This window comes from Colletotrichum graminicola (assembly GCF_000149035.1).
Source record: "Colletotrichum graminicola M1.001 genomic scaffold supercont1.111, whole genome shotgun sequence".
Classification (NCBI taxonomy): domain Eukaryota; kingdom Fungi; phylum Ascomycota; class Sordariomycetes; order Glomerellales; family Glomerellaceae; genus Colletotrichum; species Colletotrichum graminicola.
The window spans coordinates 1-26,141 of NW_007361115.1; the positions used below are offsets into that span (position 1 = coordinate 1).

Below are 26,141 nucleotides of genomic sequence, written 5' to 3' on the forward strand. Positions count from 1 at the left end.
CGACCGGTCAACCCAAATCAAGCGCGACCGGGAGTGCGCGGCTTGTTGTAGTTTCACGCTAACAGCGTTTCCAAAGATATAGGTGTTTCCGCCAGTCATAAACACCTCATAAGGTACTTTAGACGGATTTTTAATCCGGCGGGAACACATAACCCTTGGGCCCCCCGGTAATAGTCTTTAATATATTAAGGTTTTTTTACTAGCTTAGTATATATTTACTATATTAGGATTATATAGTAATAATTAGCCTATAAGGGCTTAAGTACTTTAATATAGTGTTAATAGGCTTTAAAAACTCCTTAGCCTATACCTAGCGCTTTATAGATTAAATCTTCTTTAAATATTAACACTTTATTAAGGTATATATTAATAATATTATAATTTTTAGTAACTTAGATAAAGAACACCTCTAGCACCTAGAGATAGTCCTAAAGATCCTTAATAAGTACTATATATATATTAGAGTGTAGAAATCTTTTACTAGTTTTCCTTTAGTAAAGCTTCTTAGCTATGTTATAGATAGTAGTAGTATCTATAAGATAAATAACTATATTTAAGCCTTTAAATAACTTACTTTCCCTTATAGCCTCTAGGACCTTAAGATATACCTTAAGATAGGCAAATAGTTACGTATAGGAATTCCCTAGTTTAATATAATTACTAAGCCCCTTTACTATAGGAAGACAAAACTTACTAAACAAACTAGTCCTTAGATTTTACTTATAAATAGTGCTAGAACACGTTAGTACTAAGGGACTACTAATAAAGTCCTTAGACGTACTATACTAGACTTACTAATCTAAAGCTTTAGCTTTAATTAACGTAATAAATTAATATAAAAGAAGTAATATAACTATTACTATTACCTTATAGACTTTACTATTAGTAATAAGGTATTCCTCTAACTTAGTAAAGGCTACTTACTACTTAGTAAGCCTAAAAGGAAGTAGTCTCCCTAACGTATAGGCCTTTTCTAGATTACTTATATAGTTAGGCCTAGTGCTTATAAACTTAACTTACTACTATAATAAAGAGTATACCTAGTAGTGTTAACTATATAGCTATAAAAAGTACTTATAAGTAAAGATCTTTTTAGTAAGAAGTAATAACTACTAGAACTAGTAAAGGTTAATAGTATAAAAAAGTATAAGGTTAAATAAATTATAAGATAAAGAATTAACTAGAAAAAGAATTAGCTATTAGTTAAGTATCTTATTAAGTAAAAGGGGTACTTACTAATAGATAATATATAGGAGCCTTATAAGAATCTTATACTAAACGCTAGTAACTTAGTAAAAGAATATAAGAAAAGTAACCTTACTAACTAGAGTTTAGAATATATAAAGAAATAAGGCTAGAAACTAGCCCTAAAGGAATTCCTCTAGAACCCCCTACTAATAATACCTAAATTATTATAATTCTTCTTAATAACATAAGGTAATACTTAGCCTTATACTATTATTTTTAATAACACTTTTATTTTTTAATTTTTTTTTTAATAAGAAGAAATAACACCTTTAATATACTAATACTCTCTTTTTATTAAATTATATAATAGTGTAGTAAAAAAAGACCTAAATAACTATATATTATTAATAGTTAATAAAAATAAAAGAAGTAACTATTTAAAATAAGTAACTATACCTACTTTACTTATACCTATAGTTAATAGCTAGAAGATATTTTAACTTACTTACTTATAACTACTATTTTTTTATTTTTTTAACTTATCTAACTTATTACTTTTCTTTATAATTTACTACTACTTTTTATATTATAATTTACCTCTACTTTTTATAACACTAGTAGTAGTTAAAGCTAATTATAAGTATAATATATAATCTTATAATTATACTATTAAGAAAACCTAAAGCTTTATAAGTAATTTTAACTTATATAAGGATATTCTTAACTAAGACACCTTTAACTTTAATAAATTTATTAATAAAGACGTTAATAATAATAAGATATCTAAGTATATTAACTACCTTACTTAGGTAGGTGCTACTAGTAATTAGTAGCTTATAGAGAAGTATAGTAGTAACGTTATAAGACCTAGCTTTACCCCTATTAATCCCTTAGCCTAAAATAATAACTAACTAGATACTAGTATAGGCAGTATAAGTAAAAAAGGCTAAAATAATAAGGCTACTATAGAGGACCCTAATTATAGTAATAAAGATACTAGTAATATAGATCTTAACCTTAACTTTAATAATAATAAGGTAAGTAGTAAGAACTTTAAGGTATCTAAAGTCCTAACTAAGGAAATTAAACTCCTAAATAATATTTATAATAAAACTAAAGAGGCTAATAAATATATTTAGTAATAAAAGATAGTTAAGTAATAAAAGAAGTATAATAAGCTTTATAAATATATTAAGTAATACCTTAATATACTTAATTAAGATAGTACGCTATTAACTAAATAAAGCGCTATTAAGAAGGCTAGAGATAAAATAGTAAAAAAGGTTACTATAGTAGCTAAAGTAAAAGCACTTACTACTTTATATAAAAATATATTTACTACTAAAAAGTTAATAATCCTTATTAAGGAGAAGGTAATTATATACCTTAATAAAGCCTTTTATAGTAGTAGTAACTAAATACTATATAAAGAGACTAAGGTCTAAGTCTAGCGCTTTTATATAAGCTAATAGAGCTCTAACGCTAAATAGTTATATACCTCCTTAACCTTAGATAAGTACTTTTAATAGTAAATTATAGCCTTTATAGATATTATCCTTACTAATTATAAAGAGGGTAAACTATAGTCTAAAGAACTCCTTAGTTATATAGTATTAATTAGCTTTATATTCTTATACTAACCTAGGTAAAGTAATTCTAAGGTTATAAGTACCCTTATACTTATCTAGTGCCTAAACTATATCTTTATACTAGAAATTTAGTATACTTACTATATAAAAGGCTAATTATACTTAATTAACTAGCTAAAGGACTAAGTTACTAACCTTACTACTAAAGTTAATAAGTATACTAAATTAATTTATAAGAATATAAAAAACACTACTACTTTAGTAATAGTTATTAATAAGGCTAAAGTAGCTATAGTAGTATAAGGTAATATTAATAAGGCTATTAAAAAAAGCTTATATATTAAGGCTAAAAAGATTTACTAGTAAGTAGCTTAAATTAATAATATTAAGAAATAAATTAATACTATTAAAAATAAAGTTAAGAACCTTAACTATAAGGTAAATAATTTTAATACTTTTAATAAGTTTAAGGCTAGGGATTTTAAATAGTTATAAAATTAAGTTACCTTACTTATAAAGATATTTTACTTTTAGTAAAAGATATATACTACTACCTAAAGTGTTATTAGTAATATAAGCTTAGGTAGTAAAAGTAATAAGTAACCCTACTTAGTAAAGGAACTTAGTAGCCCTATAAGCCTATAAGAAAAGAAGCACTAGGCTAGGGCTATTAACCTAAGTAATAATAATAATAAGTAAATAGTAAGGTTAGAATATATATAAATAACCTTAAGGTATAAGGCTATAATATAAAGGAGATAGAAAATAGTAAATATTACTTTCTTAATTAGCTCTTAAAGTATTTAGTAAAAGAAGATAAAGTCTTTTTAAGGAGGGGCACTTATTATAAGATAAGGTAGTAAGTGCCTATAGTTAGGAGATAAATAAATAGTAAGGACTAGATACTTAATATATATATAATATGTTATATATACCTTAGGTATATATCCTTTTAGTAGGTAACCCTTTATAAAAAAGGGGTTAACTATAAATATACTTACTATTTATTACTTATCTTATTTTATATTATTTATTTAGCTTCTTATTATTATTTATCTTACTTTACTGCTCTACTGTTATGCTTTACCTTTATACTACGTTACTTTATAACACTACTATAGCCTAGCTTTATCCTATTAGAACTATAACAGCTGCTAGGAAGGCTATATTACTTCTAGAGATAATAATATTTTACTTTTACTTAAATAGTATTAAGCTATATAAACTAATTATTATATAATTATAAAATAGTTACTTTATTATTATTATTTTTATTAATTATTATAATAATACTTTTTAATAAATAAGTATATTAGTTATTATAAATATATATATTAAACTATTAATTATTAAATTATAAAAATAATAATAGTTAATTAATTACTTTTATTATATATTATATAACTATTATAGTAAAAGTCCTATAAGATTAAGGAAATCCCCTAATTTCTTAGTTAGGAAATCCTAGGCTAATCCTAGTGATATTATTAGTGAAATCACTATTAAAGTGGAGCAATTTTACTGCCTATTCCCTGGCGATTTGCCATAGGGCAACCGTGCATTCGCCAGTGAATTCACGTGTAATTCCGCCACATTTGACAGTTATATTAGTGGTTTTCCTTGTATAGACAAAAAAGTGATTTTCCGACACTACCAACGCAACAGACTGTAGACCTTGTGGGTTTGATTCCTACTCGCGACAAAACCTGGAAGGCAGATAGATACACTCTGTTGGATAGGTCATGTGACTTCCCTATGAACTTAGGCAGACCAAAGAGGCTGAGATACTCTCTCTGGCCTGGGGGGGTGTGTCGCACAGTATTGTTGTGCTGAGAGACATAATGCGTTAATTACTGCCCGTAATTAACGGCGTCGTTTTTGCGACATATCTATATATCAGAAATCAGTAAACTTGGTTTCCCATTGGGACGGAACAGAGCTGGCCGGTAATGCGCGTTATCAATGAACATGGTGCAGAAGACGAAAGAACAGAGACAAAACAAAAAGCCCCCCCACACGAGCTGCAACTGCCAGGCGACTTGCTCGTGGCGTCACAAGATACAACCAAGGGTTCACATGCATATACCGGTGTAACATGTTAGGTAGAGTGATTTGTTTGCTGGCCTGCCGAGGGCATAAGTGGAGAATGTCGGCAACCGAGGTTGGTGCACGTCTTTCACCAGTCGCTGATCGCTGATCGCTCGCAGTTCTGTGATTGTCTTATGAGCGGAAAGACTGATACGAGTCTGTCTCGGATGAGCCGCATCAACTGGGATCCGCCTGCTTGCGGAAGTCTTGATAGGTGTGCCGGACAAATCCTAACACAGAGAAAGAAGCCATCCACTCTGAAACCACGGTAGCTTCTTCCCCTGCATAATTCCGAGAAATCCACTCAGAAGAACTGACAGAGCCAGTGCTAGATAGGGGCAGACGAGCGAGAGTATAGGTAGGTTTGACTGAGAGATTCGGGGATTCTAGGGTATCGACAGCGCCAGTGGCTTTCGACTTCCGAGACATTCTGAATTTGGTATGTATCAACGGTACACTAACTGCCGATAAAATTGTGACAGTCACCGATGTAAGAGGTGATTAGAGAAGACGCCTGTCATCCGAAGCCGAGTCGGTTCACGAAGCAAACACGACAGAAGTGTGGTGGCGTTGCAGAGATGAAATCGGCGTAGTGAGACGGCACAGACCCTCGTGGCATACCCCAAGGGCGGGATAGGAGTTACACCAGCCAGGTCCCAGCACAAACTTGAAGGAATTTTGATTTGGATTGTTGTGGGTAAGCTCAGTCGTCAGATAGTATGATACTCGCACCCTATCAATGATGACAAGGTAACTGGCATTTTGTTAGTGGGTATCCGTGGGGTAACCGAATCCCGCGGTAGTCCAGCTTCACAAGAGCGCGTCGTGTTGACTTAATCGCTACACCAATCCCATCTCTCTTAAAGAGACGCTTGGCAACCGTTGCTGTTCGATGGTCCGTCACGTTTTCGTCGCTTAAGGCTTGTTTTTGGTCGTCAAACATTGAAAGCATATCTCTGTGATAGTCACTCTTTGGCTCGCGTTGATGGGTGTTGATTGATGGAGGGAATCTGCATGCCAATCAGCGTGGGCTCTTTCGTCTCCCGTGCTGTGCAAGCACTCTCTAGTCAGATATATACAACTTGTAAAAGCGAACGCTAGTGTTGAGGCAGTAAACAAACACTACTCGATTGAGGGATTGAGGATTGCCACTTTATTGGTTTCACCATGTTGTCGTACAGCGGGAACGAACGAGACTTGGCCTAGGGTGCAAATCAACCCAAGCGGGCTGGGAGAACACTCACGGATACGGAATCCCGCGAACAGAGCGAGGGTTTTGCCGGCAGCAACCACAGAGCTGGAATCCCCGCCAATAGTTGGACAATGTCGGATGTCGAAGTCGTGCAACAAGATCTGGCGAGAAACAGTGATTCACGGCGTGGGTTTATCAAATTCAAATTCTTTCTGATTTGCAGATTTAAGCCACTTATAAATGCGTTTAGCCCTTGAAAAAGAGAATCATTTACAAAGAATGGTGCCATGGTTTTCTGAGTCATCGCTGGCTTCATTCAAATACTTGAGTCGTTTGTACTAGGAATAGATACCTCGCCTGGGTATTCGAAACAGGTTTTGGGTAATAGAAGGAGGCCTGTACTGGCGTATATAGAGTGTCTTACTGAGGGCTTGGTGCGATGGCTTCTCTCTGGCGGCGGGACATCAGAGCTAGACAACAGTACAAACCATGTGTACATGTAGTGAGACAGCCTAATGAGGGTGAGCTAACCTCAAAATGATTGAACTATTGTGTCAAAAAGTTCCTCGGCCGACACTTACAAAGAACGAACTTCGTGTACAACATCAAAGAGCCCTCCTCCCTCCGGCCTAGTAAGTGATCCCAACTCAAGACCGTCTCGCACGTATCTCCCCTCTCTCACTCACTTATGCCGCCTTCCGTCTTAAATCCACCTGTTGAAGTTCAAGATAGCACAGCCAGTCGATGATGTTCCGCTCGTCTCTACATACTGTCTAGTAGGATGGGTTCCGTCGGATCCACATGCGTGTGTCTTCTTTCTGCTCGTCATGGGTGCGGAAGTTAGAAGACGGGCATTTCAATCAATGGTCAAGCACAGATTCTATCTCGAGTGGTTGGAATTGTACTCCAATCAACGCCCATATTGTTTAGATCCCGTCAATCGTCAAAATCTCAGGCTTTATAGCAAGCTAGCCTACGACTAAGAAAATTCATTGAGTAAGAATAACTTAGGGGGTATATCAGCCCGTTATTACGACAACTTCTTTCGTGTACCACTATATGAGCCAACGCTTAGGCTCAAACAACTACCCAAGCACGAACTATCATCAGCTGCTGCATTATTCTACCAGAGGCTTACCAGAGTATCGTGGAAGACCGCGGAAATGTCTCGGAGAGTTACTTTCTTTCCATTCGGTTAGAGCATCCATTGCCCCCTGCTTCCGATCTCATGACCCAGGTCCACGGCAAGGGCATTGCCAGGTTCGGATGTCATGTATGGCTGACACGTTTTAGAGGCTACATAAGATGTCCATGTTCTTTCTCTTCCAGATTGCTGTCCTCTCATCGGCTAAGAGAAAACAGTTCAAGAAATCGGTACTCTTCTAATAGCCCATCTTCCCTGGCTTGTGTGACCCTCCTCAATCTTGAGTATCTGTGCCCGGCGCAACTCCCACCTCTACAGCACCGGCCATCTGCCATCAACATGTTCGACGCTCAACCCTCAGTGGCGCCGTCTTTATTGACGATTCCAACGTTCCTTCAATCGAGGGCTTCTACTCTGGCACCAAGCGACTCGAGCTACGATGATATTATGGAAAAAGGATTGACCATCTCGAGCTCCACCCCATCTCTGCAGAACATCCATACCCATATCACTTCACTGAGGTCAAAATCAGGCACGGCATTACCTGCGCAAACCTCTATCACAAGATCGAGAAAGACATTGACTGTGGAGGACGCGAGACACGCGGAATATCCAGGAGGAATGAAGCTGGCATTGATTGTAGCTGCAGCCTGTTTCAGTGTTTTCCTGATGGCCCTTGGTAAGTAAACCCTCCCACAAACGCCCTGACCTCGCTTAACATATTCCTACTCCAGACAACTGTATTATAGCAACAGCCATTCCCCGGATCACGGACGAGTTTAATAGTCTCAACGATGTCGGCTGGTACGGTAGTGCCTGCCTACTTACCACTGCGTCGGTTCAACTGCTCTTTGGTAAACTATACAGCTTTTATAGTATCAAGCGGATCTACCTCGGCACCATCGGTGTCTTCGAAATAGGCAGTCTGGTTTGTGGGATTGCGCCCAATAGTATTACCCTCATCCTTGGCCGTGCTGTCGTGGGACTTGGTTCGGCAGGTATCTATGCTGGAGCTCTCATCATCCTCGCCCATAGCGTTCCGCTTGAGAAACGGCCCATCTATACTGGTGTTGTCAGCAGCATGTGGGGAATTTCTTCCGTCGTTGGCCCGCTGCTTGGTGGTTTCTTCACTGACAACTTAACTTGGCGGTGGTGCTTCTACATCAATCTCCCTGTTGTAAGTCACGAATTCGAAGCCCTATTGTTCAAATTGTTCAACTGACTTTGCCATAGGGAGCAGCAACGGTCCTCGTCATCATACTATTCTTCCCGGATCCCGTACGCATTATCCCTCGTGAGACTTGGCGTACTCGTCTCGCCCAAATGGACCCTCTCGGCAACCTCCTCTTTATGCCGTCAGTTGTATGCCTTCTTTTGGCTCTTCATTGGGGTGGCATTGTGTGCCCCTGGTCCTCGGCTCGTATCATTTCTTTGCTCCTAGCATTCTGTATGGGGATGCTAGCGTTTCTGTATCTGCAATACCATGGCCAGGAGAACGCCACGATACCACCCCGTATCTTCAAGAAGCGCACTGTCTGGTCTTCCTCACTCTTCTCTTTCAACTTGGGGGCTGCATTTCTGTTATCAGTTTATTACCTGCCCATCTGGTTTCAGTCCGTCCAGGGCGTCTCCGCCGTCAATTCGGGTGTCAGAAATCTACCTATGCTAGTCGGCAACCTCATCTTCTCCCTTGTTGCCGGCTCTGCTGTTACACACTGGGGGTACTATACACCCTTCATGCTACTGAGTTCTGTCTTCATGAGTATCGGTTACGGACTCATAACCACATTCAGCCCCGAAACGCCATCTGTAATGTGGATCGGCTACCAGATTATTGCCGGTGTCGGAGTGGGAGTCGGCATGCAGCAACCCCTCATCGCGGTTCAAGTTGTGCTAGACATGGCGGATGTCGCAACGGGAACGGCCATCGTTATCTTCGCTCAGCAGATCGGCGGTGCCATTTTCATCGCCATTGGGCAGACGGTATTCACCAATAAGCTGGTCGAGCGTCTGCCACTGCACGTTCCCACCCTTGACCCGCACTCGGTCGTTGCTACTGGTGTCACCGCTATCCGCAAGACAGTGGATGCGGAGCTTCTTCCCGCCATTGCACATGCCTACAGCGACGCGTTGGTACAAACTTTCCTTGTCAGCACCGTGGCAGCTACTGCTACTATTGTGGGTGCGGGGTTTGTTGAGTGGAAGAGCGTCAAAGGAAAGACTGTTCAGGTGAGCATGGGGTAAAGTTGACTTCGTCCAATTTGAGCTTTTAGATTAGGTGTCTAGTTCTATGAAAGAATCCGTAATCTATCTGCTCCTATTACTCGGCGGGTCATTCCGGCCTCTGCAGTACCGAGCTTTGTGCTTATGGGACTTGGCTTATGGATCGGGAGGCGTTTGAGTTTCGCCGAGTTGGCAATTGTTTGCTTCAGCATACGAGGGCTCTCGTACCCCTCAAAGCTCCTCCAATCGGATGAAGATATGTCATATTCACCCATGCCCTTTCGGTATTTCTCAATTTCATGTCGTAAAAGCACTTTAATAACGGAGCCTCATCCTGATCTGCAGCCATTAACGAAGTGCGTTGTATTTGATCAATTTCCCTCCGCAACCCGAATGACCATCTTTTTTGCGCGGACGCTTCCATTCTCCAACCCCTTCAGAGCGCGCTCAACGCCCTGCAAGCCCTCTACCACTTCGAATGGATGCGCCTTCATCCATCCCGTCCTCAATCCATCTGCGAACGCCCTCGCCCAAATGAGCCCAAACAATTGTCCCTCTCCCTCCTCCTCGTGTACGCGTCCAACACTCGTGAGAACAATCTCGACGCTCTTATCAACTGTGGTGTAGTCCTTACTGGGCAACACCGTTGTAATTTTGGGCTTGAAGCCCGTACCCTCCTCGGGCGGCCCCGCGATCGCCTTGCTGAGCATCTCAAATGACCCGTTCTCGCTGACAGTGTCGAAGACTCGAAAGCAAGGCTGCCCAGTCTCCTTGATGACCTCCCTCAGCTTCTCCGCCAACTTATCCTGAGATTCGAACTGAGTATAATCCAAGAACACGTCTCCCTTCTCTTTCTCTAACAGGGGCGTGACAAACGCGCTGTTCTTGCTGCCCACGGCGATAAGCGGATACACGCCCGCTTTTTTGGCCAGCTTCACGCCAAACGCGCCGATCGCCGTGCTCACACCATAAATGATGAGTGGTGTCTTCTTTGCCCTCGTCCGATCCCATGGCGAAGGCACTTCGAGCGAATGGAATAGTGCCGTGGCAGCCGTGTACGCTGCCAGCGGCACCGTTGCCGCTTCCTCGAAGCTCACGTTCTTGGGGATGTGGAACGCCGAGAAGGCAGGGACGATGGCATACTCGGCGAAACTGCCATGCTCGGAACGCATGACGTGGAAGCCCGCCACGCGATCTCCTTTCGCGAACTCGTAGACTTCAGAGCCGACGGTCTCAACTACCCCAGCAACGTCGTCGCCACTGTTCGCGGCCACGTTGAGCCATCGGGGAACCTTCCAATCCTTGGGGTTGGTGCCAGAGACAACAACCTTGATGAGGAGCTCGCCAGGCCCCGGGGTGGGGATGGGAGAATCCTTGACCGTAACTGAGATATCAGCGTTGACGATTGCTTCTTTCATTTTGGGCGACGTAAGCGTGTGTGTGTGGTTCGAGTTGCAAAAATATCTTGTGGTTCAATGGCCGGGTAGGTTCTGATCAATAGGCTTCTCATGGGCATTTATATACTAAACTCGAAAGCTAGTCTAGGTACGGAGTACCTGCCGTTGCTTGAGATCTTCTCCTCTTCATATTTCTAAGCGTCGCGCCTGATTTGCTGCTTCCTGGAAAGAGGGTTCGTTCGGTTCTTCGCCATGGACAAGTGATGGCTCTAGCATCATCTAGCCCTGTTCTGATATGGTACCCCCGCCAATCACATCATCACTTGCCTCGGAATGACGGGAAGAAACACACGTCCGGGCGGATGCTTCAACATCTGCCCCGCCTTTCGCCTCCCGGGGCCCCCACCTCGGCGATGGCTATAATGATCGCACCATAACATCAGATGAGGGGCGACGGGGTTGTTTGGAGCTTACAAATCCAATTCGATGGTGTCACACTGACCCGAGCAAGTCTAGTAAAGTCCGCTGCTCTGATGGCTGGTGTTAACAGCAAGTCGCTGGACATTTGAACATAATAAACCGCATGCACGGCACCAATCAGGAGTTGAGTATGAGTATCTCTTTCGATGCCAGGTATCGCCGCAACTATCAGCGATAGCGGGGGTTACCTTCGACAACCCACCGCCATGGCCTACCCACCTAACGGTTATCACACCACTTTTCACCCAGGCGGTTCACGATAGTTGCTTTTTCTCCTTCATGCATCATTAAACCAGTGCCCCTATTATTTGTCACCCATATTCAGCCTAGGCCATGACAGGTGATTTCGACACATACTCTTCACCTGTAGCCTGTGTCCCTATTCAGGCAGGTCCTTCTGATACAGCGAGTACCTAACTTGTCAACTTCAACCTCGCCCTCCCCCTTTTCCTTTTCTTTGTTTAAAGAAAAAGCTACGTAATCAAGACCTTAGCTAAATTTCTACTTGTGTTGTGTCTTGAAATAGCATAAAGTGGTATTTCTATTACTTCAAGTGTGACTATATCTATCATCGTGAATGACACGAAATAACAACAGGAGCAACTTTAATATTGAAGAAGACCTCTTGAAGCTTTTGTCACTGCCTTCCTTCAAGACACCCTTGAAGAGCCCTTTATTACTTGCTAGCCCTAGCTCCATGCTCCGTGAAACCCCTAGTCAACCCCAAGCCCCCTCCCCACTGCACCTCAAATATCACCCGAGAAGACACAAAGAAGCCGCATCAAGATGATAATATAAATGAATGTATCACACATTAACTATGCAATTGCGTTTTACCAGTAAATCCTTAACTGACAAGCGGCGTGAAGTTTCAGCTACCTGGGCCTCGCTTGGTAAAAAGTACACCCTCTTGTTTCTCAGTGTTCGTCACATTTGCGCCAAACAATACTGACTGAAGCTCTCGTTTTTGAGTAAGAGGTATTAGACTGTGGCAATTTTTAATGGGTACCTATCGATGATTAGCTGTATTTCAGACTCTGGTAGCAGCAATGTCGGCTTGCCTGTTGTATGATCGGGAACATTGTGTGCAGCATCATGAAGTGCAAGTGGGAATCCCAGAGCAGACTGTTTGGCCGCACTGTTCTTTGAGATCAAGATAACTTGGACCGGCAAAGCTAAATGGCAAACTCAACCCGCCGGAGAGGGAGAAGGCATGCTCCCTGCCGTTCGTCACCGAGAACTTGCACAGATTACATTGTTTGGCCAGTTCAGGCGCCGTTTTAGCCATCACATCGAGGGGCCGAGGGCACCGGAATGGGATACGCGATAACAGACAGCGAAGACCTATCTACGGAGGTTATGCCAGAATCAGGAGAGATATTGCTAGCCAAACGGTGTTGGGCTGGGGAAGTGCTGTTCTCATTGGCGGGGTTCAGGGGGGACCAAGATGGCTCTGGAATTTGGGTCCTGAGAGTTCTGCGCTTGGAGGCATGTTGCTCGAAAGTGCACTCTGCCACATAATCGGGGTTGGCCGGGCAATGTCATATCTCTCAATAATCTCTGACAAACCCGTTTCGTCAGCTAATCTGTAGGAGTATATCGCTGGTTCCTCTCTGAACCCATCAAGTAGTATATGATCGTTAGCGGGTAATAAGAGAACGTCCCAGTTCTTGTAGAGCATGTCTGATACTCGGTGAGGCCATGAAGGCCGATGGGGAGACGAACGCTGAGTAGCCCCGAGCCGCGAACAGTGCTGGCTGGTCCGCTCCGAGTACGATGTGTGATTGTTGGAGTTTGCAGCGTTTGGGTAATTTTTCTTTTCGTCTGCTTTGTTTCGCTTGCCTGACATGGAGCTACGTTGGGTGGACGTGGGTAAATTCTCTCGGGTCAACATGAATATTGTTGAGGGAGCGATGCGCCATTGAAGAGCCGCCTTCTTCTGCATGGTAGATGACTAGATAATTGATGGGTGGGTAGGTAGAGTAAGAACAAGCAGGCCGGCGCATACTATGGGACGACAGGGTAGAGGATCAAGAGGGTGTGATGGGAAGTAAAGGATGACGGTTCAGCGGAAGCGGGACTTGCCTTTCCATTTTGACTAGTATAACATTACCGGCTCGGGCTTGAGAGGGCATATCCGTGTTACGAGCCTACATGTGTCTTTTGGAAGGGCCCGGCCTGCTTACCTAAAGGACTTCAGGAGACGAGAGACACATCGCCAACAGGCAACAAACGACAGGAAAGTGACAGTAACTGCACTGCCAGGAAATACCACAGGATCAACATATGGCACTTGCCTCTTGCAGGCTCACCCCTACTGCCCAATTGTCAACTGTACGGAAGACAGCCGTTCATCATCAATGGTTGAGAACATATGAATTTCGTTGCTGGGATCAGTCCGCCCAAAGGATTGCATCTTCTGCTCTAAAATGTACACGTGCTTTCCCGGGCTGCAAATCTGTCTGAACCCGGTTGTTTCATGGGTCGGCATCGCCAGCCTTTCTCGCCTATCATCCTGTTAGTCTTGCCTACTTTCCTCAGCACATTGGGTCCAATCCGATGCTTACTCGCACAGCGCTGGCACCTCCCAGCTCTCTCTCAAGCCCATCAGGAAATTCTCTGGGGTATGAGGGCTTGTCGGGGTAGCTGGCGGCAACGACACCGCAGACGCCGAGGAAAGCCACGATAAAAGCTCCAATCTGGAGCAGGCCCTTGCCGGTGGTGGTCCAGGTGTACTCGTAGGGCGAGAACATACCCAGCAGGTCGTGATCCTCGTGGACGGGCTCGCCAAAGTTGCGGCGTTCCTGCTTGTCCCACCAGTTGGCATGGGGGTCACGGAATTGTCTCTTGATGAAGGGAGGGTTGATGTAGCCGCCGTTCTGCGCGTCACAAGGTTAGCCATGGCATCCGGACGTCTCTTCACCAACTGCGGCGTCACTGACCATGCCGGGGTCCTCTGCGTCGGAGAGAGTCGGGTAGTCGGGGTACTTCTCCTCAAGGACCTTGCGGTCGTTCATCTGAGGCGGGAAGAAGGTTCGCTGCTGGACAATGGGAGTTCGTCGGGCGGCCTGGGCAGCGCCGCGGATCGTCGAGATCCGGGCAAATCGTTGGGACAGCATCTGCGTGGGCGAGTAGGTCAGCTTGTGATTCCTCCCAAGGCCAATTGAGTGTGAGGGTGAAGGTACCGTGGCCGAATTGGTGGGTTCCGATGCAGCCCAATTTGCTTAATCGTGAATGTGATGTCGTCGCAAGTCAGAATAGTGCCGAAGCTGCACTCGGTCGACGATTGCTAGCCAAATCCCTCGGCTCTGGTTGGTTGGTGAGGGCTGTTTCCAGGCCTGAGGCAGCAAGGCATGAGTATCCTACATCAGTCGCGTGAACAGGTACTACCGGTAGGTAATGAGTGGGTCATCGAAAAGGTCCCTGACACCTGATTCGGTGCACCTGAGTGACTACCGACCGATTCCAGGGACACAGATTGCGCATTCCAGCTGCGTTAGGTAGGTAGGTATGGCTCCATCAAAAGGTACCTACCTAGGTCACAGCTCTGAATGAGCCTGAGCAGTCGTGGCACCTCCACCACCGCCCGTGTTCTCTTTTCGGCTAGCCCAGGCAAGGCCGAAGCTGCATCTTTGCAAAAAAATCTATCCTCAAACTTTTGCTGATGACGCTGGTTTTGCACCCCTTTTCCTTCGCAGCCGGCCACCCAGACGTGTCATCATGGTCAAACTTCAAACTAGAATTCATTGAGCATTGAAGATTCCGTAGACGTTGATTTGGATGCTTCAGATGCCTTGTTCGTTGAGATCACGTCCCCATCTTGCGTCCGCCCCCCGTTGCTATTATGAACAAGACCGCGTCTCTCGAGCCCGCGCATACAACTTCCGAGGCCATCGACTCCCAACGCGATGAACAAACCGCGCTCCCCGCTCAATATGATACCGACCCGCCCTCATCGCCGCTTGAATCCCTCGGATCCGACGAGTTCAGGGATCAACTAACGCCCAACGGCAACGACTTCATCGGCTTTGGCCTGCGCTCTCCGACACCACCACCACCACCACCACGATCATCCTCCTCGTCCCCATCACCCCCGCCTCCCGACTCTGCCAACGAAGATGAAGATGGACGTCCCTCGAAACGTCGTCGCGTCTCGACGCCCCCCGCGCCTGGCTCCGGCCAGAAAAAGAAGTACATTTCTCCACCGTGGAAGAAGGTCGCGGCCGACGGCCCGACGACCTTCATCGACAACGGTAGACGGAAGTCTGGTCGCATCAACACGATTCCCCTCGAGCTCCATCCACCATCTGGCAAGCGGATTACACGCGGGGCTTTGCACAGCAGTCCTCCATCGAAGAACAAGTATGCTTCAACCAACGGTCATGCGACGACACCTATAACAAACGGGACATCAAAGACTCCCTCGCGGAAGCCGTTAGCGACTAAACCCGCACCGCCCCCCTCAGCCCGAGCCTCCGGTCGAAGGTCAACTGCGAACGAGACGAAGCCAACACCACGGTCAACGCGCAAATCATCGCCTTCCCCGCATACACAACCAACGAGGCAATCTACACGAACAAGGAGGGGCCGCCGTGGGTCCGTTGATGATACCACAGCGACAACATCCCCTGGTAGCCCGAATCACACTCGAATTAAGCTGCGTGTCCGCATGACCGACCTTCCCGTCGTTCATCCCGGGCAGGTTGGCAAGCGGGAAAGGATTGGGCCTACTTTCGAAGAATACTGGGAAAAGGCACAGACAATACCTGTCGAGGAAGGTGGCGTTTTTGTACCTGAAGATGGCCCAAGCTACACCGACGAGATGGCTCAAAGGGATGCCCAGGTCATATTGCGCGTTGAGCATGCTGTTGAGCCCGGCGGCATTCTCTCACAGGAGCGTTGCTCCCTGTTCGTACCCGAGGCCGAAGAAGAGCCCCCCCGGCAGTGGGCTCATGCAGACCATATGGTTAAGGCTATGGCCAACTTCCGAAAGCTAATGGTCGCAGAACAGCAGAGGCACCGAGCCCAGGCAAAGAAGATAGCCGAAGCTTGTAGGGATGCCTGGCTTCGGCGTCAACCCAAGTCAGCTGAAGAACTCGAAGCCGAGGCTAGGCTTATATGGATTGGCCGTTACAGAGTGGTGGTCAAAAGCATGTTTGGCACATGGGAAAATGTCCGTCATGAGATCAATCGCCGACGAATGCAGGAATGGGAAGCGGAGGAACAGCGCCGAGTCAAAGCCGCGCTTCAGCAGGCAGTCAACTTGTCAGAGCAGAAGTTACAGGCACGGCGTGCACAAGCCGATTCCGACCTCTCCGATGAGGATGAACTCGATGACGACGAAGACCTCGACGGCCTTGATAGCGATTTGGATGGCAGTCAAGCCATGTCGGTGGATGCGGACGATGACGATTCGGGCAATGAGAACGACGACGATATGTCATCTTCAGAAGAAGAAGAAGGGGGCGAAGATCACACTGGGGACGCTAGTGATGAAATGCTCACGCAAGAGCAACTAATCGAAAAATACTCAAACCTGCCGGACTTGTCTCCTGACGAGCAGACTGGGAGCATGCTCGCCAACGGTATGGAGTCAACCGCACAATCCACGGCAGTCGCTACCGATGCTGGTGAAGACGATACCAGCGATGAGTCTATCGACATGGACGACGACATGGGGTCCACAGATATGGATGACAGCGACGAAGGCTCTGAAGCAGTCGAAGAATCTGAGGATGACGAAGGCGAAGAGCCTGCAGGACTGCTGGGGATGCTGTTTGGGAAGTCCGAACTGCAGAAGATCAAGAATGAACCACCACCCGACGATGTTCAGGTTAACGATAGCGATACTCCACCTGCAACAACGTCCGCGCCGTCACCAAATGCCGAGGCCTCTTCTAACTTTAGAGACGAGGTGGTCGAAGACGAGGACGAGGTGTCACTGATCCAGCACCCGGGTGTTTTCATGAACAGCGATGAGATGGAAATTGACGATTCGGCACAAGCGCGAGTGGTTGTATCTGCGGCTGAGGCTACGAGCGATGTGGTTAAGAGAGCCGATGAAGTTATTTCCGAGCAGACAGATGTATCACCATCACCGCCGAAAGTAAACCAAGAATCGGAAAATGGTACGGACGAGAACAAGCCTCCAGCCGAGACGATGAAACTGCCCAGTGCTGCCGATATAACGGACGCACAAATCGTCGCCGAGGACGTTGAAATGGCAGATGCGCCGCCAAAGTCGGCGGACATTCCGAATTCTGCTCTGGCATCCGCTGCACCTGCAATTCCGGCAAAGCACACCACTCCCGATACAGACATTGTCACCGTTCCGCCGAGTCCCGAGCAAAGTCACTCACCACCTACTTCTGACACGAAACCCTCGGAGGTGGACACAATGTCCCTAGCGACACCAGGGGTGAAGGACCTTGTCAGTCGATCAGCCTCGCCACACCAACAACAAGAACAAAAGACGGAAATTCCGTTTCTTCTTCGTGGAACTCTCCGAGAATACCAACACGACGGCTTGGACTGGCTCGCCGGATTGTACGCCAACAATACCAACGGTATTCTCGCAGATGAGATGGGCCTTGGCAAAACGATACAGACCATTTCGCTTCTCGCCCACCTCGCGTGCCATCACGAAGTATGGGGCCCGCATCTTGTCATCGTGCCAACGAGTGTGATGCTGAACTGGGAGATGGAGTTCAAAAAGTGGTGTCCGGGCTTCAAGATCCTATCCTATTATGGAACGCAAGAAGAGAGAAGACGGAAGCGACAAGGCTGGAACAACGACGATGTGTGGAATGTATGCATCACATCGTACCAACTCGTCATCCAAGACCAGCAAGTCTTCAAGCGGCGACGGTGGCATTACATGATTCTTGACGAAGCTCACAACATCAAGAACTTCAAATCACAGCGCTGGCAGACCCTACTTGGATTCAATACCCACTCCCGCCTTCTTCTGACCGGCACTCCACTTCAAAATAACCTTACGGAGCTATGGTCGCTTTTGTTTTTCTTGATGCCCGCCGAAAATGGCGTCGGGGGTTTCGCAGACCTACAAGAATTCCACGACTGGTTCCACAAGCCCGAGTCCCAGATCCTGGAAAACGGCCGCGAGACGATGGATGAGGAAGCCCGTGCCATCATCTCCAAGCTGCACAAGGTTCTGAGACCGTACCTTCTCCGACGACTCAAGGCAGACGTCGAGAAGCAGATGCCAGCCAAGTACGAGCACGTAGAATTTTGCCGCCTGTCGAAACGCCAGCGCGAGCTTTACGATGGCTTTTTGGCCCGGACCGAAACTCGCGAGACTCTCTCCTCCGGTAATTATCTTTCCATCATCAACTGTCTCATGCAGTTGCGGAAGGTCTGCAACCACCCTGACCTGTTTGTCGATCGCCCAATCATGACATCTTTTAGGATGCAGAAGTCTGTTCCCGCAGAGTATCAAGTCACCGACCAATTCCTACAGCGGTCTTTGCTTGCAGTAGAGCCAATGTCTATGGTTAGCCTAGGGGTTCTCAACATGATTCCAACACAGCATGAGAACATGTCAAACACAACGGCAGAGCGAATCTCACAGCTCAGTTTGCATAGGGTGCTCATGGAGCTGCGGGAGGCTCAGAACACCAGGGCACACCTCGCCCGAACAAATCTTGATCCATCGACTGTCCAATCTAACATCATGTACCTGGACAGTCTTGCTCGATGGCGTCGTTTTGAGGAGCTACAGCACAGCGTCTACTTGAACGCACTTCGTGGTCAACGACGACCGATCTACGGCAAGCGGCTGATTGACTTTCTGACGCTTGGGCTGGATATTCGACCCCGAAAGCCCAAGCCAAGAGTCCCCAATCAAATACTGAACTGGTTTGCACAAGATTCCGACTTCCTTCGCGCCGTTATCCATACTGCGGATGAACGAGCCGACTCAATGCAAACAACCATCCAGAAGTTTGCATGCGTCACCCCGGCTGTCATCACCCGCGACATGAACGAGGTCATTTTGGGTAGAAAGGCTGCACAGGCCTTCACGGACGAAGACCTCAAGTTGTCTGCGCCAGTTCGATGGGCCCCGTTCATGCCCAAGCAGGCGCCCATTGACCCCTGGCATGAGTCTCGCATGCGTCTCAGCATCCAGTTCCCCGATAAGAGACTGCTGCAGTACGACTGTGGAAAGCTTCAAGCCTTAGACAAGCTCCTTCGCAAGCTGCAGGCTGGCGGTCATCGCGCCTTGATCTTCACGCAGATGACCAAGGTGTTGGACATTTTGGAGCAGTTCCTCAACATCCACGGGCACAAGTACCTCCGTCTTGACGGCGCGACAAAGATTGAGCAGCGGCAGATTCTCACGGACCGATTCAATCATGACCCGAGGATTCTTTGCTTCATCCTGTCGACGCGTTCAGGTGGTTTGGGAATCAACCTCACCGGCGCGGACACAGTCATCTTCTACGACCAAGATTGGAATCCAGCCATGGACAAGCAATGCCAGGATCGATGCCATCGTATCGGTCAAACCAGGGACGTGCATATCTACAGACTGGTCAGCGAGCATACAATCGAAGCCAACATCCTGCGCAAGGCGTCACAAAAACAGATGCTCGATGACGTTGTCATCCAAGAGGGTAGCTTTACCACGGACTACTTCAACAAGCTATCGGTACGCGATGTCCTCGGCACCGAAGGCAACGACCTGGTCGACGATGCTGCCAATGCTGCCATGGACCGTCTCCTGGGTGGAGTCGACAGCGGGCCTTCGAGAAGCGTGGGCGAGGACCTCAAGCAGGCCGAAGATCAGGAAGATGTGGAAGCTGCCAAGGCCGCGGAGAAGGAACTCCAAGAAGACGACGCTGAGTTCCAAGAAAAGAGCGGGGCACCCTCAGGGGCTTCGAGCACCCGACAAGGCACACCGCGGGATGACTTTACCGCCCAGTCGAGCGGGCCCGGTCCCTCGGGTCTGGGCCGGTTCTCAGAGTCTGCTGCGCCTGACGAGGCTGCGGCGGAGATCGAACATAACGCTTGGGGCGAGCGGATGTACAACATTGACGAGTACATGCTCCGGACAATGGCGGAACAACTCAAGGGCACGGCGCTCGATCTGCCCAAGGACAAGAAGAAAAGTAAGAAGAAGGGTCGAGACACACGCAAGCGGTAGATGCCGTGCTATGTGTTCGTCATTACTAGATATAACTATAGTAGCCGGTGTTGTTGAGTGCGTGTGTGTTTTTTTTTATTCTCTTTTTTGTATTATACGGAGGTTGCGCATGGGAACATACAGATGGTCTCAAGTTTGGCTAGACCTCACATGTATAACGAAAAACGGCGCCTTGGTGGTCAGCCGTGGTGGCATGGAGTTTGAAAAGGATATCTATTGGTGGGAAGAACCGTGCCTTTGGGGCATCAGGTAGACAAGCACAAAGTTAAATTAAGCTAAATCTCCAAGCAACGGCAGTTTCTGATGCACCAATTCACGATTGGACGAATGCTTCGCTGTTACTTCATCATTCCAGTATTCGGGGATTGATCGATCAAACCGATGCCCCAGAGTCCGCCGCCCCCTCTTTCGCCGCTTCCTCGGCCCACGCCGCGGCCTCCTTCTTCAGCTCACGGCTGACATACCAAAACGTCGCCAGCGTCCACAGGCCCGTCCACACGAACGGCAACGACCAGCCGATTGTATAGGCGACATCGCCGGGCATAGTGAAGATCAAGGCCGTGCACAACGCGGCGCACGCCTCAGCGCCGACGGCCCAGAAGATGCCTAGCCGGCGCAGCATCGCGCGAAAGATGTGGCTCGCCTCGTAGCGCCGGTCGAGTGCGACGCGGAACTCGGTACCGCCGGAGCCATCCACGGCGCAGACATCCTCGATGAGGGAGTAGATGCCCGGGCGAAGTTGGGCGCCCTTGGGGATGGAAGAGATGCGGCAGGGGGCGGGAAGGCGGAAGGCGCGGCTCACGTCGACGAGGAGGAGCTCGGTGCCAAAGACGAAGAGCATAGTTGTGACGGGCATCGAGAGGAGGCGGATTGGGGGATGGTCGGGCACGGTGCCGCTGGGACGCGTCAGTGATGATATGGGAAGGGGGAAACTTGAGAGGGGGTGGGGAATAACTTACACGATGAGCTCGATCATGACGATGATCCAGGCAAAGGAAAAGTTCCAATGGAACCAGTCGAGGTACCACCGGTGGGCGCCGATAACGCGACAGGTGCTGCCCTTACGCCACAGACGCCAGAAGCGGACAAAGTACTCGACAATGCTGGCACCACCGACGGCGGCGGTGACGATGGAGAAGACGGCGTTGGGGCTGAGCTTTTCCCTCTTCTCGGTCGGTGTGTTGGTGCCGGGCCCTACGCCGTACCAGAGACCGAAGTATAGGGCAATGGGGGTGAGGACCGAGTCAAAGATGATGAGGGCCCAGAAGATGATGATGGCCTTCTTGCGGGTGCGGAGGTTGTAGTTGAGCGACGGGGGCGTCGGTTGGAATACCGGCCTGCCTGGGTGACGGTCCGGGCCTGTTCCTGAGGTGTTGCTGACTTCGGGAACTGCTTCGTCGGCCGTGCCAGGGCGGATGGAGGAGCGGGCTGTCGCCAGGCTGGGCCGGCCGAAGGGGCCATCGTAACGGCGGTCAAAGTCATGGCTCGGGCGGGAGATGCGTTTCGTTGACGAGGTCGTCGGGTTGTGGTGCGGCGCCGACGTTGGTCGTTGGGATACGCCGAGGTTGCCGGGCATGCTCTGGGACTTTTCGTCCCGGGGGTAGTCTTCCCACGTATCGAGGACGTGAAGAGTGCGTTCGGGCGTACGTGGCTGTTGGCCGGTGACATGAGAAGGGGCTGCGGGCCCTTGGGGTTGGGTAATCTGCAAGCTGTGCCGACCGAACATCATGGGGTCTCTATTGCGAGAATCATGGTATTGATTTTTGGGAGGTTGCGGAAGGGCCGGACTTGAAGGGGTGTTGGCCCCAGTAACATGTTTCTCATCCATATCAACAAGAGGACGAGTGATAAGTTGTCGGCAAACTTCTGGTGGAAGGGGATGGACTATAAGTGGTCACTGTTAAATCAGATAAAACATAAAGATCATTTTATCAAAGGAGGGAGTATCATGCCCTCGCTCAGTCATTGAAAGAACGTTGGTCGAGTATCAAATCCAACTGGTGAAGCGAGTGCCGCGCCGCCAAGCCGAACTGGGCGACGATCGTGACATTCCGGGGCTTCCAGCGAAAAGGTTGGCACAACAAGTAGTGGCACAGGCCAATTCGCGGGTGAGAAAAACGAGAAAGAGAACAAGAGACACCAGACAATGTACCAGAGCATCGTTGTGGAATACGGGCATACGTTGGCAGGTGACATGACATGCGCGGGGGAGAGGCGGCTCCGCCGGGCAGGATGATGTCAGGATGAATATTGTGGCGAACATGCTTCCCTCGGAACGATGGCGCTACCTAGTGGTTTGATTTCGCCGTTCGGGTCCGGGTCTCTTCCCACATCAGTGGTTTCACTTTCGCATAGTGTACCGGTACACTAATTACTTACTGTACAGCCCCAGTGGATGATGTTGCCCCAGTGACACTGATTAAGTCACTTGTTGCGGTGGAAGGAAAGAGGAAAACATGGAAAAGAGGAAAGAGACGACAGGGCAGCAGATAAGATGAGCTGTGGCCAAGGCCCGTGCACCAGGTACCACGTACTGTGTACCGGTAGATAGGAAGGTACATTGTACTTGCCTACATCGTGGCTCCTGCCTTCCTCGAGTTTGCTCAAGTCGCTCGAACCTTCTTCGCCTGACCATGCCCCGGACTGTCCACTCCGCACACTGACAAACAACCCGGTTTTCCACTGCCTAAAACCATCTGACATCTGCAGGACCCTCGTTCCAGACGTGGGTCTCCTTGAGGCCATGAACCGCTCGATACCTTATCCTAATCACATAGCGTCGCCCCAGTAGCCGCTCCTCAGTCCCTAGCCCTTCTGTCATGTCGTGGGCGTCGGCCGCGTCACCACTCGTCTCCAAGACGAGTCCCACTGCCTTCTTGGCCTTTTGGAATCAACACGCCCCCTACTCTGTGGCGAGGACCATATGAACCATATGGCTTTCTTGAGACTGCAGAAGGAGTTCGTCGAGGTCACGGTCGACCAAAGAATCTTCGTTTATGACATCGAAGCACACTACCACTCCCTAGATACAACCCGTCAACTTTTCGCCTAGTCGCAGACCAGAATCATGTCACTATAAGAACGAAGATCAAGTTCAAAAGTCAAGTCTTCAATTGAGAAAGCTCCGCAGCGCAGCTGCTCTGGCAGCTCAGCTGGCCCTCCAGTTACCCACTATCAATACACTGTGCAGAAACGTACACGCTAATAATCTTCAATTCAATCATCAGATGCTGAAGGCCGAATCTCATCTTCCACCGCTAACAACGTCGGGGCATCTAGGCAATAACCTCGGCGTGAAACTGCTCCGCGGCAGCGGCCGGGGCAGCGGGGGTGGCAGGGGCGGCGGCGGCGGCACCCCCAGAGAGCTTCTGAATACCTCCGTCCAGAGAGTTGGTGACCTGGTCGACAGACTGCTGGGCAATACCCTGACCGATGGCAGGGATCTTGGAGACAACGGCGCTGCTGAAATCACCGGCAACGGCCTTCTGCTGCTTCAGCTGGTCAACGGCGATGGACGTGGCCTGGAGCTTGTCAAGCTCGGGCTTCTTGGAGACGAGGTCGTCGACTGCAGTCTGGACGGCGGTGGTCAAACCTCCGGCAGACTGCTGGAGGGTGAGGGCATCGCCGATGGAGAGCTCTTGCGCGCCCTGGATCTGGGTGGTGCCCTGCTTGAGCACGGTCTGGACCTTGTTGGAAGCATCGAGGAGGTTTGCAGCGGTGTTAGGGTCAGCTGCGTTGAGAGCCTGTTTGAGATCGGGTCAGTCTTGGCTCTGGACCATTGTTGATTGTGGGTAAGCGTACCTTGACAGTGGTATCAAGCTGACCGAGGGAATCCTGAACATTCTGCAGAGCACCCTGGATAACTTGGAGTTGACGCTTGCTGTTGAGCGAAGCTGGCATGGCAATGGCGGAGCCGGCAATCAAAGCCTGAACGAAGAAGGCGGAGAAGTGCATTTTGACTATTGGTTTATAAGGTGAAGCTCGAAATGGCTGTTAGACTGAAATAGGAGGTGGAGTTGTTTGATTATTGTTCTGACTTGAGTATTGAATGCTGATGAGAAGGAGAGAAGACTGACCTAGACAAAGGATTTTATCGACTTAATATACAGATTCCAAGATGTCGTACATGAAACACATCAGCTTTCGTTCCTCGACTATAGGAAGAACTCGTCTGAACCGCTCCAGAGTACGCCTAGGAGGCGCCGGAAACCGTAAGAATCGTCACCCTGCACTCGGGACTGCAGATACGCGGTGCGCGAAACCGGCATCCGCTCACACCCGCCACCACGAAAGGAACATACCCGCTGTCGCCCGGGCTGCCAAGATTGACCCCTTTGGAGCCTCGTCCAGCTTGTGTCGTGGTTACGGTGCGAAGACGTACCCTTGAAACGCGCGCAGACGACTAACCCGTGCGGTATGCGGGTTCGGCTGACGCAAAAGAGACCATCACGGCTCCCTCTTCCTCCAGACGAAACAAAAGGCCAAGTCACGGACCCCACCCGGACGCGCCAGCTTCAACACTGGGTGAATAATGACGAGCTTCTACTCCGAATTTACGTAGGAACCCTTGCGTTTGTAGAGGCGATTCCTTGCATTTTCGTCTCCTAGCACTGGAGGTGTTCGCCCGCCGCGATCTGTACCTTCGTCGCTGCTTCTCCCAGGAGGCGGTCGGTTGCCGCAATGCCCACCGACGCGGTCCGGATGGCATAGTTTCATCCAGCTCGAGGCCCTGTATTTGTCAATGGCTATTTTCAACCGCGTTCGTGACGCACCAATCGCGATGGGTGAAGTATGATCTGGAAGGCTGGTGTCGTCTCGGCGCAGACGGGTACTGCCTGCGCTACTCAAACGTGCAGTTACGTCGCTGCTAGCCACCTGTCGCGCGCGTGTTCACATTCCCTCCCTTCGACTAACGCATCAAGCTTAACTGGGTCGTTTTGCAGGTCGGTGGACTGCCGAGTGGCGCATGTTTTGTTGACTTCACTCCTGCAGAACCTCAAGCACTCTGGGTGCGGGAATGCCAACACCGAGCACATCGGGGTGTTTTGCCTGCATACATGTGTATCATTAGTTTCTAGCTCCCAGCTAAACGGGATAATGCCAGGCGGAACTCCCACGGGAACTAGATTTACCTCCTGCGCGGCGGCCGCTAGTGCGGCACTCAGCGACGTCGTGCGTATTCTTGGCGACGCTGCAGTCACGCCTCAGCCCACCATGAATGACAGCAACACCAGTAATAGCTAGGGCGGCTGGACTTCTACCAAGGGGCTCAAAGATTACCGCACTCGCATTCGACTCTTCGTCATGCAGATTATCTGCCCATCCGAGACGATGGCACGCTTGACAAATGTTGTAGGCCAGGTGTCATATGGCCGCAGGCACTGGCACCCTCTATTATACAACCGTCCGTGCCATGAGCGGCTATGTAGCTATTCTGGCGTTGCTAGGACCTGCAAGCCTGCAGGTATTTCACCAATCCGATGGTGTGTGTGAGACGGGGTTGGTTGAGCTGGGTGGAGGATACTCCTGACGATGGCGGAAGAAGCCTGAATCTGTCATCGCCGCGACAGCGGCGCATTGTGGTCCTGCCAATGGCTCGGGCTCATGAGATGGCTCCGGCTCAGCGGGTGTCATGACAACCACCCATTCTTCAAGGTCATCTGGTGGCCCTCAG

The 26,141-nt window shown here is 48.4% G+C and overlaps 6 protein-coding genes across 6 annotated transcripts; 2 read left to right on the forward strand and 4 right to left on the reverse strand.

Annotated features, from left to right (window-relative positions):
* Positions 1-7,540: 7,540 nt before the first annotated feature.
* On the forward strand, positions 7,541-9,445 carry GLRG_11733 (major facilitator superfamily transporter; the record flags this gene model as incomplete). Its single annotated transcript, XM_008102417.1, has 3 exons — positions 7,541-7,880; positions 7,936-8,378; positions 8,435-9,445. The coding sequence occupies 3 exons, from the start codon at positions 7,541-7,543 to the stop codon at positions 9,443-9,445; spliced, it is 1,794 nt and encodes a 597-aa protein (XP_008100608.1).
* A 350-nt stretch (positions 9,446-9,795) lies between these two features.
* On the reverse strand, positions 9,796-10,842 carry GLRG_11734 (alcohol dehydrogenase GroES-like domain-containing protein; the record flags this gene model as incomplete). Its single annotated transcript, XM_008102418.1, has 1 exon — positions 9,796-10,842. The coding sequence occupies one exon, from the start codon at positions 10,840-10,842 to the stop codon at positions 9,796-9,798; it is 1,047 nt and encodes a 348-aa protein (XP_008100609.1).
* Positions 10,843-13,778: 2,936 nt separating this feature from the next.
* GLRG_11735 (NADH:ubiquinone oxidoreductase 20.1kD subunit) lies at positions 13,779-14,420 on the reverse strand (the record flags this gene model as incomplete). Its single annotated transcript, XM_008102419.1, has 3 exons — positions 13,779-13,808; positions 13,869-14,180; positions 14,244-14,420. The coding sequence occupies 3 exons, from the start codon at positions 14,418-14,420 to the stop codon at positions 13,779-13,781; spliced, it is 519 nt and encodes a 172-aa protein (XP_008100610.1).
* Positions 14,421-15,145: 725 nt separating this feature from the next.
* GLRG_11736 (SNF2 family domain-containing protein) lies at positions 15,146-20,467 on the forward strand (the record flags this gene model as incomplete). The annotated part of the gene is made up of 1 exon (XM_008102420.1): positions 15,146-20,467. One exon carries the CDS (start codon positions 15,146-15,148, stop codon positions 20,465-20,467), a length of 5,322 nt encoding a protein of 1,773 aa, XP_008100611.1.
* Positions 20,468-20,840: 373 nt separating this feature from the next.
* On the reverse strand, positions 20,841-22,196 carry GLRG_11737 (uncharacterized protein; the record flags this gene model as incomplete). Its single annotated transcript, XM_008102421.1, has 2 exons — positions 20,841-21,363; positions 21,427-22,196. The coding sequence occupies 2 exons, from the start codon at positions 22,194-22,196 to the stop codon at positions 20,841-20,843; spliced, it is 1,293 nt and encodes a 430-aa protein (XP_008100612.1).
* Positions 22,197-23,742: 1,546 nt separating this feature from the next.
* On the reverse strand, positions 23,743-24,421 carry GLRG_11738 (uncharacterized protein; the record flags this gene model as incomplete). The annotated part of the gene is made up of 2 exons (XM_008102422.1): positions 23,743-24,210; positions 24,269-24,421. The coding sequence occupies 2 exons, from the start codon at positions 24,419-24,421 to the stop codon at positions 23,743-23,745; spliced, it is 621 nt and encodes a 206-aa protein (XP_008100613.1).
* Positions 24,422-26,141: the final 1,720 nt, after the last annotated feature.